This window comes from Castor canadensis, chromosome 14, assembly GCF_047511655.1.
Source record: "Castor canadensis chromosome 14, mCasCan1.hap1v2, whole genome shotgun sequence".
In the NCBI taxonomy this organism is placed as follows: domain Eukaryota; kingdom Metazoa; phylum Chordata; class Mammalia; order Rodentia; family Castoridae; genus Castor; species Castor canadensis.
In genome coordinates this window covers 66758040-66773650 of record NC_133399.1, presented here as the reverse complement: position 1 = coordinate 66773650, position 15611 = coordinate 66758040, and the positions used below count along the sequence as shown (strand labels likewise).

Sequence of the window (15611 nt, the reverse complement as noted above, 5' to 3'; positions counted from 1 at the left end):
TGCAGAAGTGCTTCTGCTACATTTTGGAGGTTTGCCTACATTCTTTGGACTCCAGATGAAGAATTAAAGATAGTGCAGTAATAACCATAGTCTAAAAAACCCACAAAATTTCTGTTTTTTGTTATAAATTTGAGTTTTGCATATTGCAATTTCTATGTTTATGATGCCTGAAGTTTTCCTCGAAATGTATAGAGATTTGTAAATTAGACTGTCAAACGTAATAAAATACCATTTGTGCAAGGGAAAAAAGGATTCAAAAACCAAAAAAAATGTGTGTTGTGGCCTGATTTTAGTTGCACTGTGGAGTTGTCTTATCTAGTCACCCTTTTTGTCAAGTGTCTGCTGTGAACAATGGCACAAATTTATAACGTAAAGGGATTATGTTATAGTTAAAATCTATAACCCAAGATTCGATGAAAATTAAATGTCACTCATCAATTATGTTCCTGATCACATTGCATTTAGTTGATAGTTAACATTATGCTAAACAACAATCCATCACTTGGTTTAATACTGTGCTTTATCCATCTTGTTTTTTCTTAGGGCACAGAATCTCCATTTGTGTCCACTCCCAAAATGCCTATTTTACTACTGAATGGTAGGTATAAAATGGAGACTTCACTGAAATTATCCCATTCATGGGTACAGCTCTTTTGATGGCAGACATATAAATGTAGGTACAGGCAAGGGAGAGAAAAAACATTTGCTGAAAATGTCCTCTGAAGGTGCATAAGACAGCAGTTAGGTTTTTATCTTAGTTTGAGAGGGGAGAGAGAGGGAGAGTGAGAGGAATGGAGGAGAAGAGAGATTAAGCTAAAAAAAATTTTAAAGGAACATATTCATAATTATTAGAGTTTAGGGAGAAAAATAAAGTAGATAACAGACGAGGGAAAAATCATGATTTTAATAATTAGCACTTATCAAACTACCGTTATTTCGATTTGACAGAGGGGAAACACAGTGTAGCTGGCAAAATACTTTGCTCAAATTTACATAGCTAACAAACGGTAGACCCTGAATTCCAAATCCTGACAATCCGAATTGAAACACTATTTTAAAATGAGGGATCCCTGGAAGCGAGGGGGGAGGGGGAAGATGATGGGGGTGGGAGGCAGGGGGGAAAAATGACCCAAACAATGTATGCACATGTGAATAAATGAATAATAATAATTTTAAAAAGACAAAAAAAAAAAAAAAAAACCCGAGGGATCAACAAGGTACGTAGGTAGAGTGAGAAAATTTAGGGAAGGAGAAAGAGTCCAAAGGGATAACTGGGGGAAAAAAATTGCACTTAAAAAAATTCCCACTGGGATAATTATAGTTATTATGACTGGCAAGGTATTTTCAAGTAGGTATTATTAGTTCCGTTTTTCAGACAAGGACACTGGATAGATGCTTGCGACAAGTTACACCTCAAGAGCTGACTCTGGATCAAGCTAGGAAAAAACTGAAGGAGACCAGGGAATCGAGCTGAACTCGGCCAGGCAAGCCGGTTAAAAGTGAGAAGTTGAAGTTTCCAATTTTTGGGCCGTGGATGGTTCCAGCATTCAAATCTCTCCAGTCTGCCCGCCAGCGCGTCACAAAGCCCGCCCCTCAGTCACAAAGCCACGCCCCCTCCGTTTGTGGTTCTCAGAGCTCCAAATACTTCGCTCCTTCTCTTTAACTCCTCCCACAGGGCCCACAATCATTTCCTGTGCACTGGATGCTGATTGGTCCAGAGGTCGGAAGTGAGGGCGGGCGGTGGGGCCGTTGCCGCAGTGACAGTGCTGGGGGAGTCCGAAGATGGCGGCGTCGCGTCGCTCTCAGCATCATCACCACCATCATCAGCAACAGCTCCAGCCCGCCCCAGGGGCTTCGGCGCCTCCGCCACCACCTCCCCCCCCCCTCAGTCCCGGCCTGGCCCCGGGGACCACCCCAGCCTCCCCCACGGCCGGCGGCCTGGTCCCCTTCGCCTCCCCGCGGCACGGCCTAGCGCTGCCGGAGGGGGATGGCAGTCGGGATCCACCCGACAGGCCCCGATCCCCGGACCCGGTTGACAGTACCAGCTGTTGCAGTACCACCAGCACAATCTGTACGGTCACTGCCGCCACCGTGGTCCCGGCGACTTCCGCTTCATCTGGCGTCGGGGTCGCTCCCAACCCAGCCGGCGGTGGCAGTAACAATTCACCGTCGTCCTCTTCTTCCCCGATTTCCTCCTCATCATCTTCTCCATCCTCCCCCGGATCGAGCTTGGCTGAGAGTCCCGAGGCGGCTGGAGTTAGTACCACAACTTTGGGGCCTGGGACGGCGGGACCCGGGACAGGGGTCCCAGCAGTGAGCGGGGCTCTACGCGAACTGCTGGAGGCCTGTCGTAATGGGGACGTGTCCCGGGTAAAGAGGCTGGTGGACGCCGCAAACGTAAATGCAAAGGACATGGCTGGCCGGAAGTCTTCTCCCTTGCACTTCGCGGCAGGTCAGAGACGAATTGTTTTTTTTACGGGTTTTGGGGTGAGGAGAGGGTGGTCAGACTAGAAAAAGAAAACAGGTGGTTATGATGGGACAAAATGGGGGCGTGGTCATGGGTTCTTTAACACCTCACGGGAAGGTTAGAGGTTCCTTTCTTTCGTTAGCGCCTGGGTGATGGGGGCGTGGAAAGGGCTTGTGTGAATCCATTCTTTAGTGTTTGTACAGTGAGGTTTGTGCTTACTCCCAAACTCCCTGTAGTGGTTGTCTCTGAATGTGGACCAACTTTTTCACATCTGAGCGTGTAGGAAGCAAGATGGATTTGGGTAGTTTTTGTTGTTTGTGTTAGTTTAGTTTGTTTTCACAAAGTTAGATCTCTCGAGGACAATCCAGACCAGAACAAGGTTCGGGTAACGCAACAAGTGCTTAAGGATCTGTTGTAGGCCTAGTAACCTAAAGAAAGATGTAGACACAGTTTCTGAAACTCTCCCTTTGCAAGTAATTTACACTCTGGTTGGGGAAACCAAAATAGACTTACGTGAAAGAACTGGGAGAAGAATATTTGGATGTCTTATGCTGGTGGAAGAAAAGGCAGGCTTTGAAGTTGTAAACACGCCATTGTGCTGGTGTGTGGTTACCTTATCTCAGTTATCTCACTTTTTTTCATGAATAAAGTTTGTGTGAGGATTTAGCTAGAAGTCTCTGGCATATGAATTCTCCCCAAAAAAGTGCAAATTTCTAAACTTTAGACTCCATACTTTTTGCCTTTGTCTTTTTTTTCTTTCTTTTAAACAAGTAGTTGATTATTTTCTTTTAGAAACATCTAATACATTTCTATAAAATACAGAAATGTAGAACAGAAGCAAAGAGCCATAATCTCACTGCCCAGACACCTCCTCTTGATATTTTTAAAAATAAAGGTAATAATGTTATATGCATTAGAAACATTATATTGGGAGTAAGTACTTTATATATACTTGTTAATCAAATTCAAGTAGGACAGAAAGATACAAAATGAAAAGGCACCCCCCCACATACACTTGTTAAAGGTAACACCCCAAAGATACCCTCTGTTAAGTTTCTTGCCACATATCTAATGTATGTCAGTTTGTCATTTCTGTTAATAGTAAAACATATGTTTCAAAGTTTATTATTTGATTTTTTTTTTATCACAACCTGGCTGGTATTGTCATTCTCGCTTTACAGATGAAATATTGTTTCATTGTCCAAATTCACTCAGAAAGTAGTAGAACTTGGATTCAGGCAGTTTGATTTTCAGACCTTGTGCAATCAAGTTTAAGCTATCATAATCTGTGTCTGGGTTAAGGTTAGTTTTCATTTTTGTGTGTAGTTGCAGTGCAGAATTTCAAACTTTTGCAGTGCTTTAAGGGAAGAAGTAATTGGGGACTTACAGACAAGGGTAGCTCTCACGTTTTTTTTTTATTGCAGACCATGCATAGAAATACATTTTACATTGTCATACACATATGCAACTGAATCAAAAGTTTCAGAAAACTCTATTTTCCTTAACACATGTGTGGTACTCTGATATTTTCTAGCATATTGCAATTCATTTTTTGTAAGAGCTATTTGTGATCCATTAATAGGTTATGACTACTGGTATAAAACATAGGAAATCATTATTAGGTCACTGCATCCGTTCTTGGTATACAGACACTACTCATAGGAATGTATTGAATTGAGTCATGAATAGACTTTCTAACTAGATATTCACTCAAGGGTCTTGCTTGTTTTAGATGAAATAGTGTTTCTTTTCCTTTTTTTTTTTGAGACAGGGTCTGGTTATGTAGCCCAGGCTAACCCTAAACTATCCTCCTGCCCCAGCCTTCCTAATGCTGGGATCACTGGAGTGCACCACCACTCCTGGCTTATTTTTCTTCAGCCTAACTGAAAGATAGATGTTTGACTTTATAAATCAACCAAGGTTGTTTACTTTGGCATACTTATTGTTTCATATATCTTGTCATTTCTTACCATGCTTCTTTTACTAACAAATGATAAGTTATATTTATTAATTTACCTATTTAGTATTAGTCACACATAAATTAGTGCTTGTCTTCCAAATCATGTCTTCTAGTTTTCACAAGTTACTTTTAATTCTGTTCTAGAGTTTTCTGTCCCCAGATCAGCTAGAATACAAACAGTAAAGCAATCCTGTTATTATAATGCAGTTACGAGAACCTAACCTTGATCTGACTTTTCAGCTCAGTTGTGGAAAACAGATAAAACAGTAACAATAAAATTCTCCATGATTTAAAAACCCAAGATCCTGTGGTCAGTTGACCACACTCTGTATGAATAACATTAAAGTTTCCATCAAGAGTGGGCTGTGTACTTTAAAGTCTTCTGAGTTGACTGTTAGTTGGTTATTATGATAGTCATTGAATTGTCACAGAATAGCTATTTTAAAGATAGGAAATCAGTAAATTTCTTGGATGGAAAAGTTAAAAATGATAGTTCATTTTTTCTGCAAATTTTTTTTTACTTATATGTCAGGTGTTAAATGCTGGTAAATTCTTGGAGCAGCAAAAAAACCTTGTAGAGCTTGCAGTGTAGTAGGGAAATCTAAAAAGAAAAACAATAACAAAATCCCATAAAGTACGTAAGACAGAATGATGAGAAAAGTACATGATGCTATTCTGGGTTTGGAGTAGTTAGTCTTTTTAGATAGAGAGGTTTGTTTTGAAGCAGGAATTTTAAAGGGTGTGAGACTTTGCTAGTCAAGTAAATGTTGGAAGGAGTAATGTTAACTAATACTTTATTTCTATTTAAAAATGAGTTTACAGTTCCATAACATGACATGAAACCATTTTAATAATCTCAGAAGTGATATTACACCATATTTAAATCCTTATGACTTTATTTATATTATTGTAAGAGTAACCTTATTCTTTCATTCTTTCTAGAAGAATTAAAAAAGAGACTGTATTTAATGGAATCATCCTATCCACAATGAGAACATAGTCTTCTTTCTGTTGTTAATTTAAATTCTCAAAATACTAGTGCCTTAAAAATACTATTTCAGATTTTTTATTGTTGGCTAGAGTTTATATGAGACTTTCTCTTCTACAGATAAGATCCTTGACCCTGGTTTTCTATTCAAAATACAGCACTCAAAGAGCTTTTAAAATAGTACCAAATTAAAGTGATAGCATCTTACTTCAGTTCCTGTGACATATTTTTGCTAAGGGGCCAATATAATCCTGATGAAGTCTCTTTATCAAAAAGTTCAGATGAGGTTTTTTTTTTTTAAAGGCTTTAATAACATATTAGATTCTGAGATTTCATAGTATTTACCTTAAGTTGAATAAAGTTTGAAATAGTCTTCCTGATAAACTGATACTACTTATATTATCATATGTAATTCAAGATGTTTTAGTATCAAAACTAGCAAAATTAAGGTGCCAATTTTGTTTTCTTTTGAATGGTGTCTACTATGCTACACACTTAACCCCACAGAAGTTGCTCAGCTCATTCCTAATCTTGATTTTTCAGTATGATCAAGCCTTTTGTTTTTTTTCTCAACAGTACAAATGCTTTTTCCTAGTGAAAAACAGTGTTTTTTAAACTGCTGCCCATCTCTAGGTAAGAAAAGGTGTCAATACTTCAGTCCTGTAGTGGTCCCCCTCCCTCCCTTTTTTTCTTCTGGTATTTCCAGACAGAGGCTTGTTGTATAGCCTAGACTGTCCTCAAACTTGTGAGCCTCCTGCCTCAGCTTCCTGAGTGCCAGGATTCCAGGTATGTGTCACTGCATGGCTTCCTGAGAATAATGTCAAGCAAATGCTCTACCTCAGAGTTGAAGGGTTTAAGTTTATAATAGAGGAAAAGGAGCCAGTTTCACAAATATCTTCTTAGACTTAAAACTGTTGATTACAAACTAGATTGTCTTTTACTTAGCATTTTCTTAACTCTTACTCTTTCCTTAAGGAACCTCTTTTTAAAAACTTCACATAGAACTTCTGGTTTGAAAGCTATGTGAAAGGCCTTTTTCTTCCCTTAATAACACTGCTCTTTGGAAGCAAATAATTTAAAGACTAAATTAGCTATTTGTAAGATAATACATAAATGTATCTCTAGTAGTGAAAAGATGATAACAAGCAAACTGTTAAGCAATAGAGGAATATGACAGTGTACAATTTCTGTTATACGCTGTCGACTTTGTATTCCTCCATCTGTTGGTCTTTTTTAAATGCATATCCATGTAAATTGTAGGCATCTGTATAGTTACCCTAAATAAACTAATTTGCAAATCATTATCTCGAGTTCAGTATTTGTTTAAAGATTTGATCTGTGCAGATCTTGTGTGTATATTAAGAGTTTTGACAAACACAAACACTTAGGTAGGTAAGTTCAACCCTTATAGAAAGTTGGTATAACTTCACTGTTCTCTCATGTCCCTTATACTAATACCTTGTCTCTGCTCCTGCTGTGGATCTTTTTTCCACTATAGACTGAGTTGCCCATTTTAAAAGTCCTATAAATGGAATCATAAAATGTTTACTCATTTACTTTAAGACTTTTTTTACTCAGCATAATGGGTTTTCTTTTGTGTGAAACAAGTATTAATAGTTCCTACTGATTGCTGAGTAGATTTCATTATATGAATATGCTAGTTTGTTTATTCCTTCTACTGTCAGGAGTAAATCTGTCATGAACATTCTTTTTTGGCAGCACTGGAGTTTGAACTCAGGGTCTCACGCTTGCTAGGCAGTTGCTCTTACCACTTGAGCCACTCTACCAGGTATCATGAATGTTCTTGAAAATTCTTTTAATGAATTTAGACTTTCTTTATTAGAATTGCTGGGCCTTGGGGTAGGTAAATGTCTAGATTGTCTAGCAAGATGCAGTTCCTTGAAGGTGGTTGAACTTAAGGTCTCCCTCAGTTTCATAGGACAATTCGCAACATGGCAGTTGACTTTAAGAGAGGGTAAGCAAAATGAAACCCAGAGTTTTTTAAAAATCTAACCTCAAAAGTGTTATCACATCACTTTTGTTCAGTTCTTTTTGTTGGAAGGAAATCAGTACACCCAGCCCATACTCAAGGAAAGGGGATTCCACAAGTGCATAGCCAGTCATGTGTTGCTTAATGATGTGTTTTGAGAAATGCATCACTAGGTGATTTCATTATGTGTGAATATCAGAGTGTGCTTAATACAATCCTAGATGGTATAGTTTAATACACACCGAGGCTATGTGATGTAGCGTGTTGCTCCTAGGCTACAAACTTCTACAGCATTTACTGGACTGACTACCGAGGACAATTGTAGCACAGTATATTTAAACATAGAAAAGGTACATAAAACATAAAAATGGTATAGCTATGTAGGGCACTTACCATAGTGGAACTTACAGTCTGGAAGTCGCTCTGCTGAGTCTGTGAGTCAGTGGTGAGTGACTGTGAAGCCTTAGCATTGCTGCATGCTAATAGGCTTTTTAAAAACTGTGTACAATGCCACACTAACATACACTTTTTTCTCAAGTAATAATTTAATCTTAGCTTGCTGTAACTTTTGTTTTTGTTGTTTTGAGACAGGATCTTGTTATAGCCCACACTGGTCTTGAACTCCTGATGCCACGTCCTCCTGCTTCATTCTCCTAAGGGCAGGTAATAGGTGTGTGCCACCAGGCACAGCTATAACTTTTTTTTTTACTTTTTAAGCTTTCTAAATTTTTTAAACTTTTGACTTATTTGTAATAACATTTAATTGAAAATGCAAACATTTTACAGCTAGACAAAAACATTTTCATTTTTTTTGAGACAAGGTCTTACTATGTACCTTAGGCTGGCTTCAAACTCACAATCCTCCTGTTTCCTCTCTAGTGGGGGATTATAGTATTAGACTATTACTTAATTACTCATTTGCTTCATCCTGTACTATGCACAAACACTCTCAAAATAATACAGAAACTAACATGCTTACTGAAAAGTTAAGAAGTTGATTGCCTTTGCTGCCCTTACTTTTGCTTCATTGTAAGCAGATACAGCCAATGCATACTTTGTCTTATAAAAACTTTAGTTTCATTGTACAAGTGTATATGTGGTAGATAGTCTTTAGAGATGGCTAACTCCACTTCTTGTACATGCTGAGTATCCTTTATGTAGGCTTGGGGCCCCAGAGTATTTTGATTTGGGATTATTTTAATTTTTGAATATTTGCATATATGTAGTACCTGCTCTTGGGGATGGAACTCAAGTGTGAACACACGTTTATGTTCCCTACATACGTTATGCATGTTACCAGAAGGTAACAAAGTTTCATGGTGTGAACTTTTCATAGCATTCTGCTTAACTTTGCAGCATTTTGGATTTTCATATTAGCTCTGCTTAACCTGATATATGTTGCACCATTTATCAAGAGGTTGTTGGTCTCGTGCCTTACTAGGATAAGTGGAATGTAGCAAAAGTTATGTTGCATGACCCTTGAGCCTTCAGAGATCTGAAATTTCCACTTTCATGTATTGGGAATGCTCACACTCTTAGAACCCAGCCACCAAGCTTTGAGAGAAGCTATAGAGGGGAGGAATAAGATTAGTCTATAGCCCCTAGTGAAGCCCTCAGCCGGTACCCACTGCCAGCTGAGTGTGCCAGCTACCTTGGATCTGCTAGTCTCACTGAGCCTTCTGTGTTTGAACTTAGTTAATACACAGTATCACTAGAAACAATCCATGGTTGTTATTTTAAGCCACTAAATTTTGGGGTAATTTATTATATGGCAACAGAAAATCTGTAATAATTATTATTTATAGTTTATAACTTTTTCAATTTCTGTTTTAAATGCTCACTGCCAGCCTTATTACTAATTTTTCTTTTTTTTGGCAGGGGGAGGTACTGGTGTTTGAACTCAGGGCCTCCCACTTGTGAGGGAGGCTCTCTACAGCTTGAGCCACTTCACTAGTACCCTTATTATTAGTTATTTTGGTGGTTTATCACTTGTTCTTTATAATTTACTCTGGAAGATGTCCTGGGAAACAGTATTCCTTGAATTTTTTATTTTTTATGTTGCTAGCAATTGTTACCATAATCTTTGGTTCTCATCTTCTTTCTTGAGTATTTAAAATGTTATTACACTTTCTTTTAGTAAAAGTTACTAATGTTGAAGGTTTGGTGATAAGCTGATTTAATTTTCATTGGTCTTTTTTCTCTTGGATGTCCCAAAAGTTTTTTTTTTCTTCTTCTTCTTTTATTGAAATTCAGTTATTCTGTTAGATTATGTCTTAGTATTAGTCACTGTAGGTAGGTGTTCTCAGGTTCCTGATGTGCGTTTTTTTTTTTTTTTAACATAGTTTTAGACTTTTGATTTCCAAAGTTTTCTCAAATGCTTTTTCATACTTCATTTCCTTGCTTTTGTGTATGTTGGGAACTTGTCTCCTAAATTTGTTACATGCTCTATTTTTGGTGTGAAATATACGTAATATAAAATTTACCTATTTTAACCTGTTAAATATGCATTTTTAGAGGATTAAGTGCATTTACCATGTTGTAAAGCCATCACCGTTGTCTATTTCCAGAACATTTATCATTCTAAATAGAAATTCTGTACCCATTGAACTATATAACCACTCATTCTACTGTCTCTGGGCCCTGATGACACTCACTCTTGAATCCTTCAAAACAAAAGTAAAAAAACCCTCTCTCTCTCTCTCTCTCTCTCTCTCTCTCTCTCCCTCTCTGTGTGTGTGTGTGTATATATATATATATATATATATATATATATATATATATATAAAATTTTTTAACTTAAAAATATTTTTATCTTCCATTACTCTTAAGGCAGAAGTTGAAAAACTATCTAAATAGCCATACAGTAAATATTTTAGTCTTGTGGGCAATTTGGTCTTTGTCACATCTACTCAGCTTCGTTTTTATGCCATGAAGATATCCATAGATAATACATAAATAAATGAATGTGGTTATATTCCAATAAAACTTTATTTACAAAACAGATGATGGACTAGATTTGGTGTGTGGGTTTGCCAACTCCAGTTATAAAGCATTGTTTATGGTATTTTTTATTTTTGTATTCTTTTTCTCCTTCACCTCTTCCCCACCCTCCCCCCATTCTGTTCATCCTCTTCCTCCTCCTTCTCCTGTTTTGTGGGCATTAGCGTGGCTTAAAATAACAACAACCACTTTTAATTGTAGGTATATTATTCTCCTCAAATTCTCATAAGAACTCTGCATGGATTTGACCTCAATTTTTTTTCCATTGCTCATTTTTTACAGGAATTAATTGCTAAATAATTTCAAGGATAGAAATAAGGGTCTGAGATAATGAGAGTCATTTCCCTTGCTTTTTTTTTTTTTCATGTTTTCTCTGTTCTGGGATAGAATAGTCTCACACTAACCTTTGTAGGATTATTTCTTGTAGTAGCATTTAAAATTTGAAACATAACAATTATGCCTCAGTTTTGTAGGACTGTGACATTTCCTAGTGATCCTTAACCCTGCAACATTCTGATAAGGGCATTTTATGGATAAGGTTCTTCCTCATATTTCCATAGAATTCTTTTTGGGAAGTTTAGTCCAGTCATCTGTTCTCAGTTCTTTCCTATGGGAGCATCCATTTCCCCCTAATTGGGTAGATCTTGGGCCAAGAGCTCCTTCCAGACCTGAAATGATTTCTTGACAGTTAAGAGGCCGATAAAATATGTCTGGAAGATAGAAAGCCTGTCATTAAGGGCCAAGTTGAAAGCCTAAATCTGTTAAAAAAAAGAAAAGCTTAAGAGCACAGAAGAAGGAAAATAATTAAGGAATGTAAATGATTCTGAGATTCTGTTTTATTATAGTATTTAGTTTTGGAAAGACATCATCATGAGCCTTGTGATGAAGTGAGGGGAAGACACTAGATTAGTCTTAAATATATTTAATAGCCTCCTTTTGCTTCATAGACAAAGCAGTCTTTAGAGTAGTTGACAGAAAAATATGCAGTAGATAAAATTAAAGAGATTGGTGCCTCTGAAATTCTTGTTTTTCCTCCGATGTCAGATCCGTGAAGTTACTTTGCCTTATGTTTTCTGACAGATTACCTCAGGAAGTTAGGTTATAGCCCTGATTTTGGCACCATGATGTCCCCTCCAAAACTCAAATTGAAATTTTATTGCCATTGTGCACACTGGGGTTTGTACTCTGGGCCTCACACTTGTTAGGTAAGTGCTCTGCTACTTGAGTAACTCCGCCATTCCTGTTTTGTATTAGGTGTTTTTGAGATAGGGTCTCACAAACTGTTTGCCTTGGCTGGCTTTGAACAGCAGTATTCTGATCATCCAGACCTCTGCCTCCTGAGTAGCTAGGATTACAGATGTGAGCTGCCTGCACCCTGCTTAATGGCCATTGTTTAACAGTATTAAGAAGCGGGACTGAAGATGTAAGTCCGTGATACAACACTTGCCTACTCTGTGGTCATAGTTCCAAGAGGTAGGATGTACAGGTGATTAGTGCTGCTTTTTTTTTTTTGGTGGGGGGGATGTGTTAGGTATCTTGACTGTGAATTCCTAATGAAAAGGATGAGTTTGGCTAATTTCCTCTATGTCCTGTGCCCACTTGCCTTTCTGCCATATTATGATGCAGCAAGAAGGGCCCTCACCAGATAGGGTCCTTTGATTTCGACTTTCCAGGTTCTAGAACTGTAAGTCAAATACATTTCCAGTATTGCTTATAATTGTGGTATTCTGTAATAGCAGCAAAAAATGGGCTAAAATACTACTTTGTACGTGTAGATTAACAGTAAGAATTGAGTAGGACTAGTCAAGATGGACAGGACTTGGAGGTAAAGCCTTTCCTTAAGGAGCTTTGCTTACTGTAAAGTAAGAGAAGCATATTGTAGTAAAGAAACATCTAGAAATGGGCTTTTAGTTTATTGTTGAATAAAAATAACTCTACTTATAAAAAACCAAATTGGGAATTTTACTAAAGCCTTAGGTACTCAGGATAACTAATTTGACCTTTAGCTTTACTTTTTAAAAAATCATTTTGATTTTAAGTAATTGAGTTTTGAATATAATTTTTTTTTTTTTTTTTTTTTTTTTGTGGGATTGGGGTTTGAACTCAGGGTTTCAGGCTTGCTAGGCAGGTACTCTACCACTTAAGACACTCCTCCAGCCTTGAGTATAGTTTTTGTGTGCTCATCACTTTCAAGGCTTCATCACATTTCCAAGATTGTTTTTCTTCATGGTGAGTTGCCAGGTTCTTTTGTGGAAACTTGTTTTGCCTGTCTGTTTACAGAATTAAAGCAGCTTGACCTTAAACTTTTTTTTTTGATGCTTTTCTTTGGAGTGTTTGTTAACTCCTTGTTCAATTTAAACAAGTGAATCTTTTTTTATTTATAGGAACAGGAGAAATAAAGTTAGGTAACATTTATTCTCTCTTTTTGGTGTAACAAACTAAACTGCTGGTTTTATATGTTTGGACTTGTAGCTCTGTTCTTCTGTGATAGATTTTCTTTTTTTTTTAAAGTGAGGAAATATTTGGTAGTTAGTAGATGATTTCCTTTAACTGCAGGTCCAAATTGATAAAAGACAAAAAAAAATTTTGAATTTATTGGTTGACCAAAAAACCTTAAAGTTATAGTCTTTATATAATCAGTTACAGTTTAAAAATAAATGAAACCTCTCAATGTGGTTAATTATGCTTTTTAAAAGCTAGCTATGGTTTGTATGTGTATAAGTAGTAGACACTGAAAGGATCAGATGTCTTCATTCTTATATATTCAGGGAAACTATTTTGATATTCTAATCCATCTTGTTTTGATAAGTTGTACTGTTTTCCTTTTCTTTGGTGTTGGATGGGGGTACATTGTGGCATTTACACAGGTTCTTACAAATATATCATATACATGAATTTACCACCTCTACTGTACTCTTTCATCCCTCCTTCCCTCCCTCCCGGAATAGTTTCAACAGGTATCATTTTTGCATTTATATACAGGTGCACATTTTATCGCACCATATTCACCGCCTACCTCCCCTCCCTCATACCACTGGTGCCAGCTCTCCCTCCTGGGCAGGACCTGTTCTACCCTCCTGTTCTCCAATTTTGTGGAAGAAAAAAGAGAAAATAAAACAAAAATCTTGACGTTTAAGCCTGTTTGAGATACAGGTAGCTACACAGAAAATGTCCTTGTGATATTTCCAGGTATACTATTCTCCTTTTCTGCATACTTAGGTTTTCTCCTGTTGACTATGGAAATTTATTTCTTTTGTTAAATTTTGACTCATGGATGCAATCAAACTAAAAAAAAAAAAAACAGTAAATGTGACATGGAAATTACAAATTTGTTTTAGAAAGAAATAACATAGAATTGCAGTTAATAAGTACATTTTAGCTGTTTTTAAAAATGATGTCTTGAGAAGAAATGCTAGATTATGCTTTCATTATTTTTTCATTTGGAAAAAAGATTTCTCTTGAACTACTTTTTAGACCAATCCCTGTTTTCCCAAAAACAATACCCAAAAAAATTTAACAATTGAATGGTATAACTGTTACTTTTGACATTTTATGAAAGTTGGTAAATTTGGGAAATACAAGAGAACTTCAGTATAGATAGATGCTCTATAAATATTGGAAAAGGTGAGCTATTTAAGCTAACACTTCTGATTTCTGATCTTCTGATTTTCTTAAATGTATAAATAATTTTTTTGTATTAATTCACTTCCTTGCAAATATAAACCCACATCTGGTTGTTTTCGAATCCTTTGGTTGGTCTGTGCCGCTTAATCGGAAGTTGGTAGCAATGAGAAGTAGAATCTGTGTTTTGAATTATTTTGTCATTTGACAGGTGGTCTGTTCTCTCACACTGGTTTTCCGATTTTAAAAGTAATTGTACAGATTTTGGAAAGTACAGGAGAAAAGTAGTCTATCATGTTACTGCTCCAAAGCAGCCAGTAGTGATTTGGGACATATTTCCCTCCAGCCCTTTTCCTAAGCAGTACAAAGCTTTTTGGTAAATAGGGCGTTGGAACATTTCAGTAATTATAATGGTGTAGTAAGCTTGTTCAGTTGCTTTGTAAACAAAATGCTCACGCTTGTAAGTTCTTTTTCAGGAGCTTCCTAGTTAAGTGAGGAAGAATATTTTAGCAATTATTTTCTTTAAAAAAACTACTTAAAATTGTTAAGAAAATCTTTTTGTTGTTGTTGTTTTATTATTCATATGTGCATACAAGGCTTGGGTCATTTCTCCCCCCTGCCCCCACCCCCTCCCTTACCATCCACTCTGCTCCCTCCCTCTCTCCCCCACCCCCTTAATACCCAGCAGAAACTATTTTGCCCTTATCTCTAATTTTGTTGAAGAGAGAGTATAAGCAATAATAGGAAGGAACAAGTGTTTTTGCTGGTTGAGATAAGGATAGCTATACACAGAGTTGACTCACATTGATTTCCTGTGAGTGTGTGTTACCATCTAGGTTAATTCTTTTTAATCTAACCTTTTCTCTAGTTCCTGGTCCCCTTTTCCTATTGGCCTCAGTTGCTTTTAAGGTATCTGTTTTAGTTTCTCTCCGTTAAGGACAACAAATGCTAGCTAGTTTTTTAGGTGTCTTACCTATCCTCACCCCTCCCTTGTGTGCTCTCGCTTTTATCATGTGCTCATAGTCCAATCCCATTGTTGTGTTTGCCCTTGATCTAATGTCCACATATGAGGGAGAACATACGATTTTTGGTCTTTTGGGCCAGGCTAACCTCACTCAGAATGATGTTCTCCAATTCCATCCATTTACCGGCAAATGATAACATTTCGTTCTTCTTCATGGCTGCATAGAATTCCATTGTGTATAGATACCACATTTTCTTAATCCATTCGTCAGTAGTGGGGCATCTTGGCTGTTTCCATAACTTGGCTATTGTGAATAGTGCCGCAATAAACATGGGTGTGCAGGTGCCTCTAGAGTAACCTGTGTCACAGTCTTTTGGGTATATCCCCAAGAGTGGTATTGCTGGATAAGAAAATCTTGAAGATAAATTTTGTGGTATGCTTTGACTCATGGAAGCAAACTGAAAAAAATTTTGAACAGTAAATAAAACATGGGAGTCAGCAATTTGAAAGTGTATAATGATACTGAATTGTATACATAAAATGGCTAAGATGGTAAATTTTATGAGTTTATATTTTGCCACAATTCAAATGAAAAATTAATGAGGTATCATAGTGAACATT

At 37.0% G+C, this 15611-nt stretch overlaps 1 protein-coding gene across 1 annotated transcript in view; it reads left to right on the top strand.

Annotated features, from left to right (window-relative positions):
* Positions 1 to 1738: 1738 nt before the first annotated feature.
* Positions 1739 to 15611, top strand: part of Tnks (tankyrase) — a 148735-nt gene continuing 134862 nt past the window's right edge. The window contains exon 1 of the mRNA XM_020152882.2: positions 1739 to 2452. Within this exon, the coding sequence (XP_020008471.1) occupies positions 1783 to 2452 (670 nt within the window). The 5' untranslated portion in view covers positions 1739 to 1782. The remainder of the gene's footprint in view (positions 2453 to 15611) is intronic.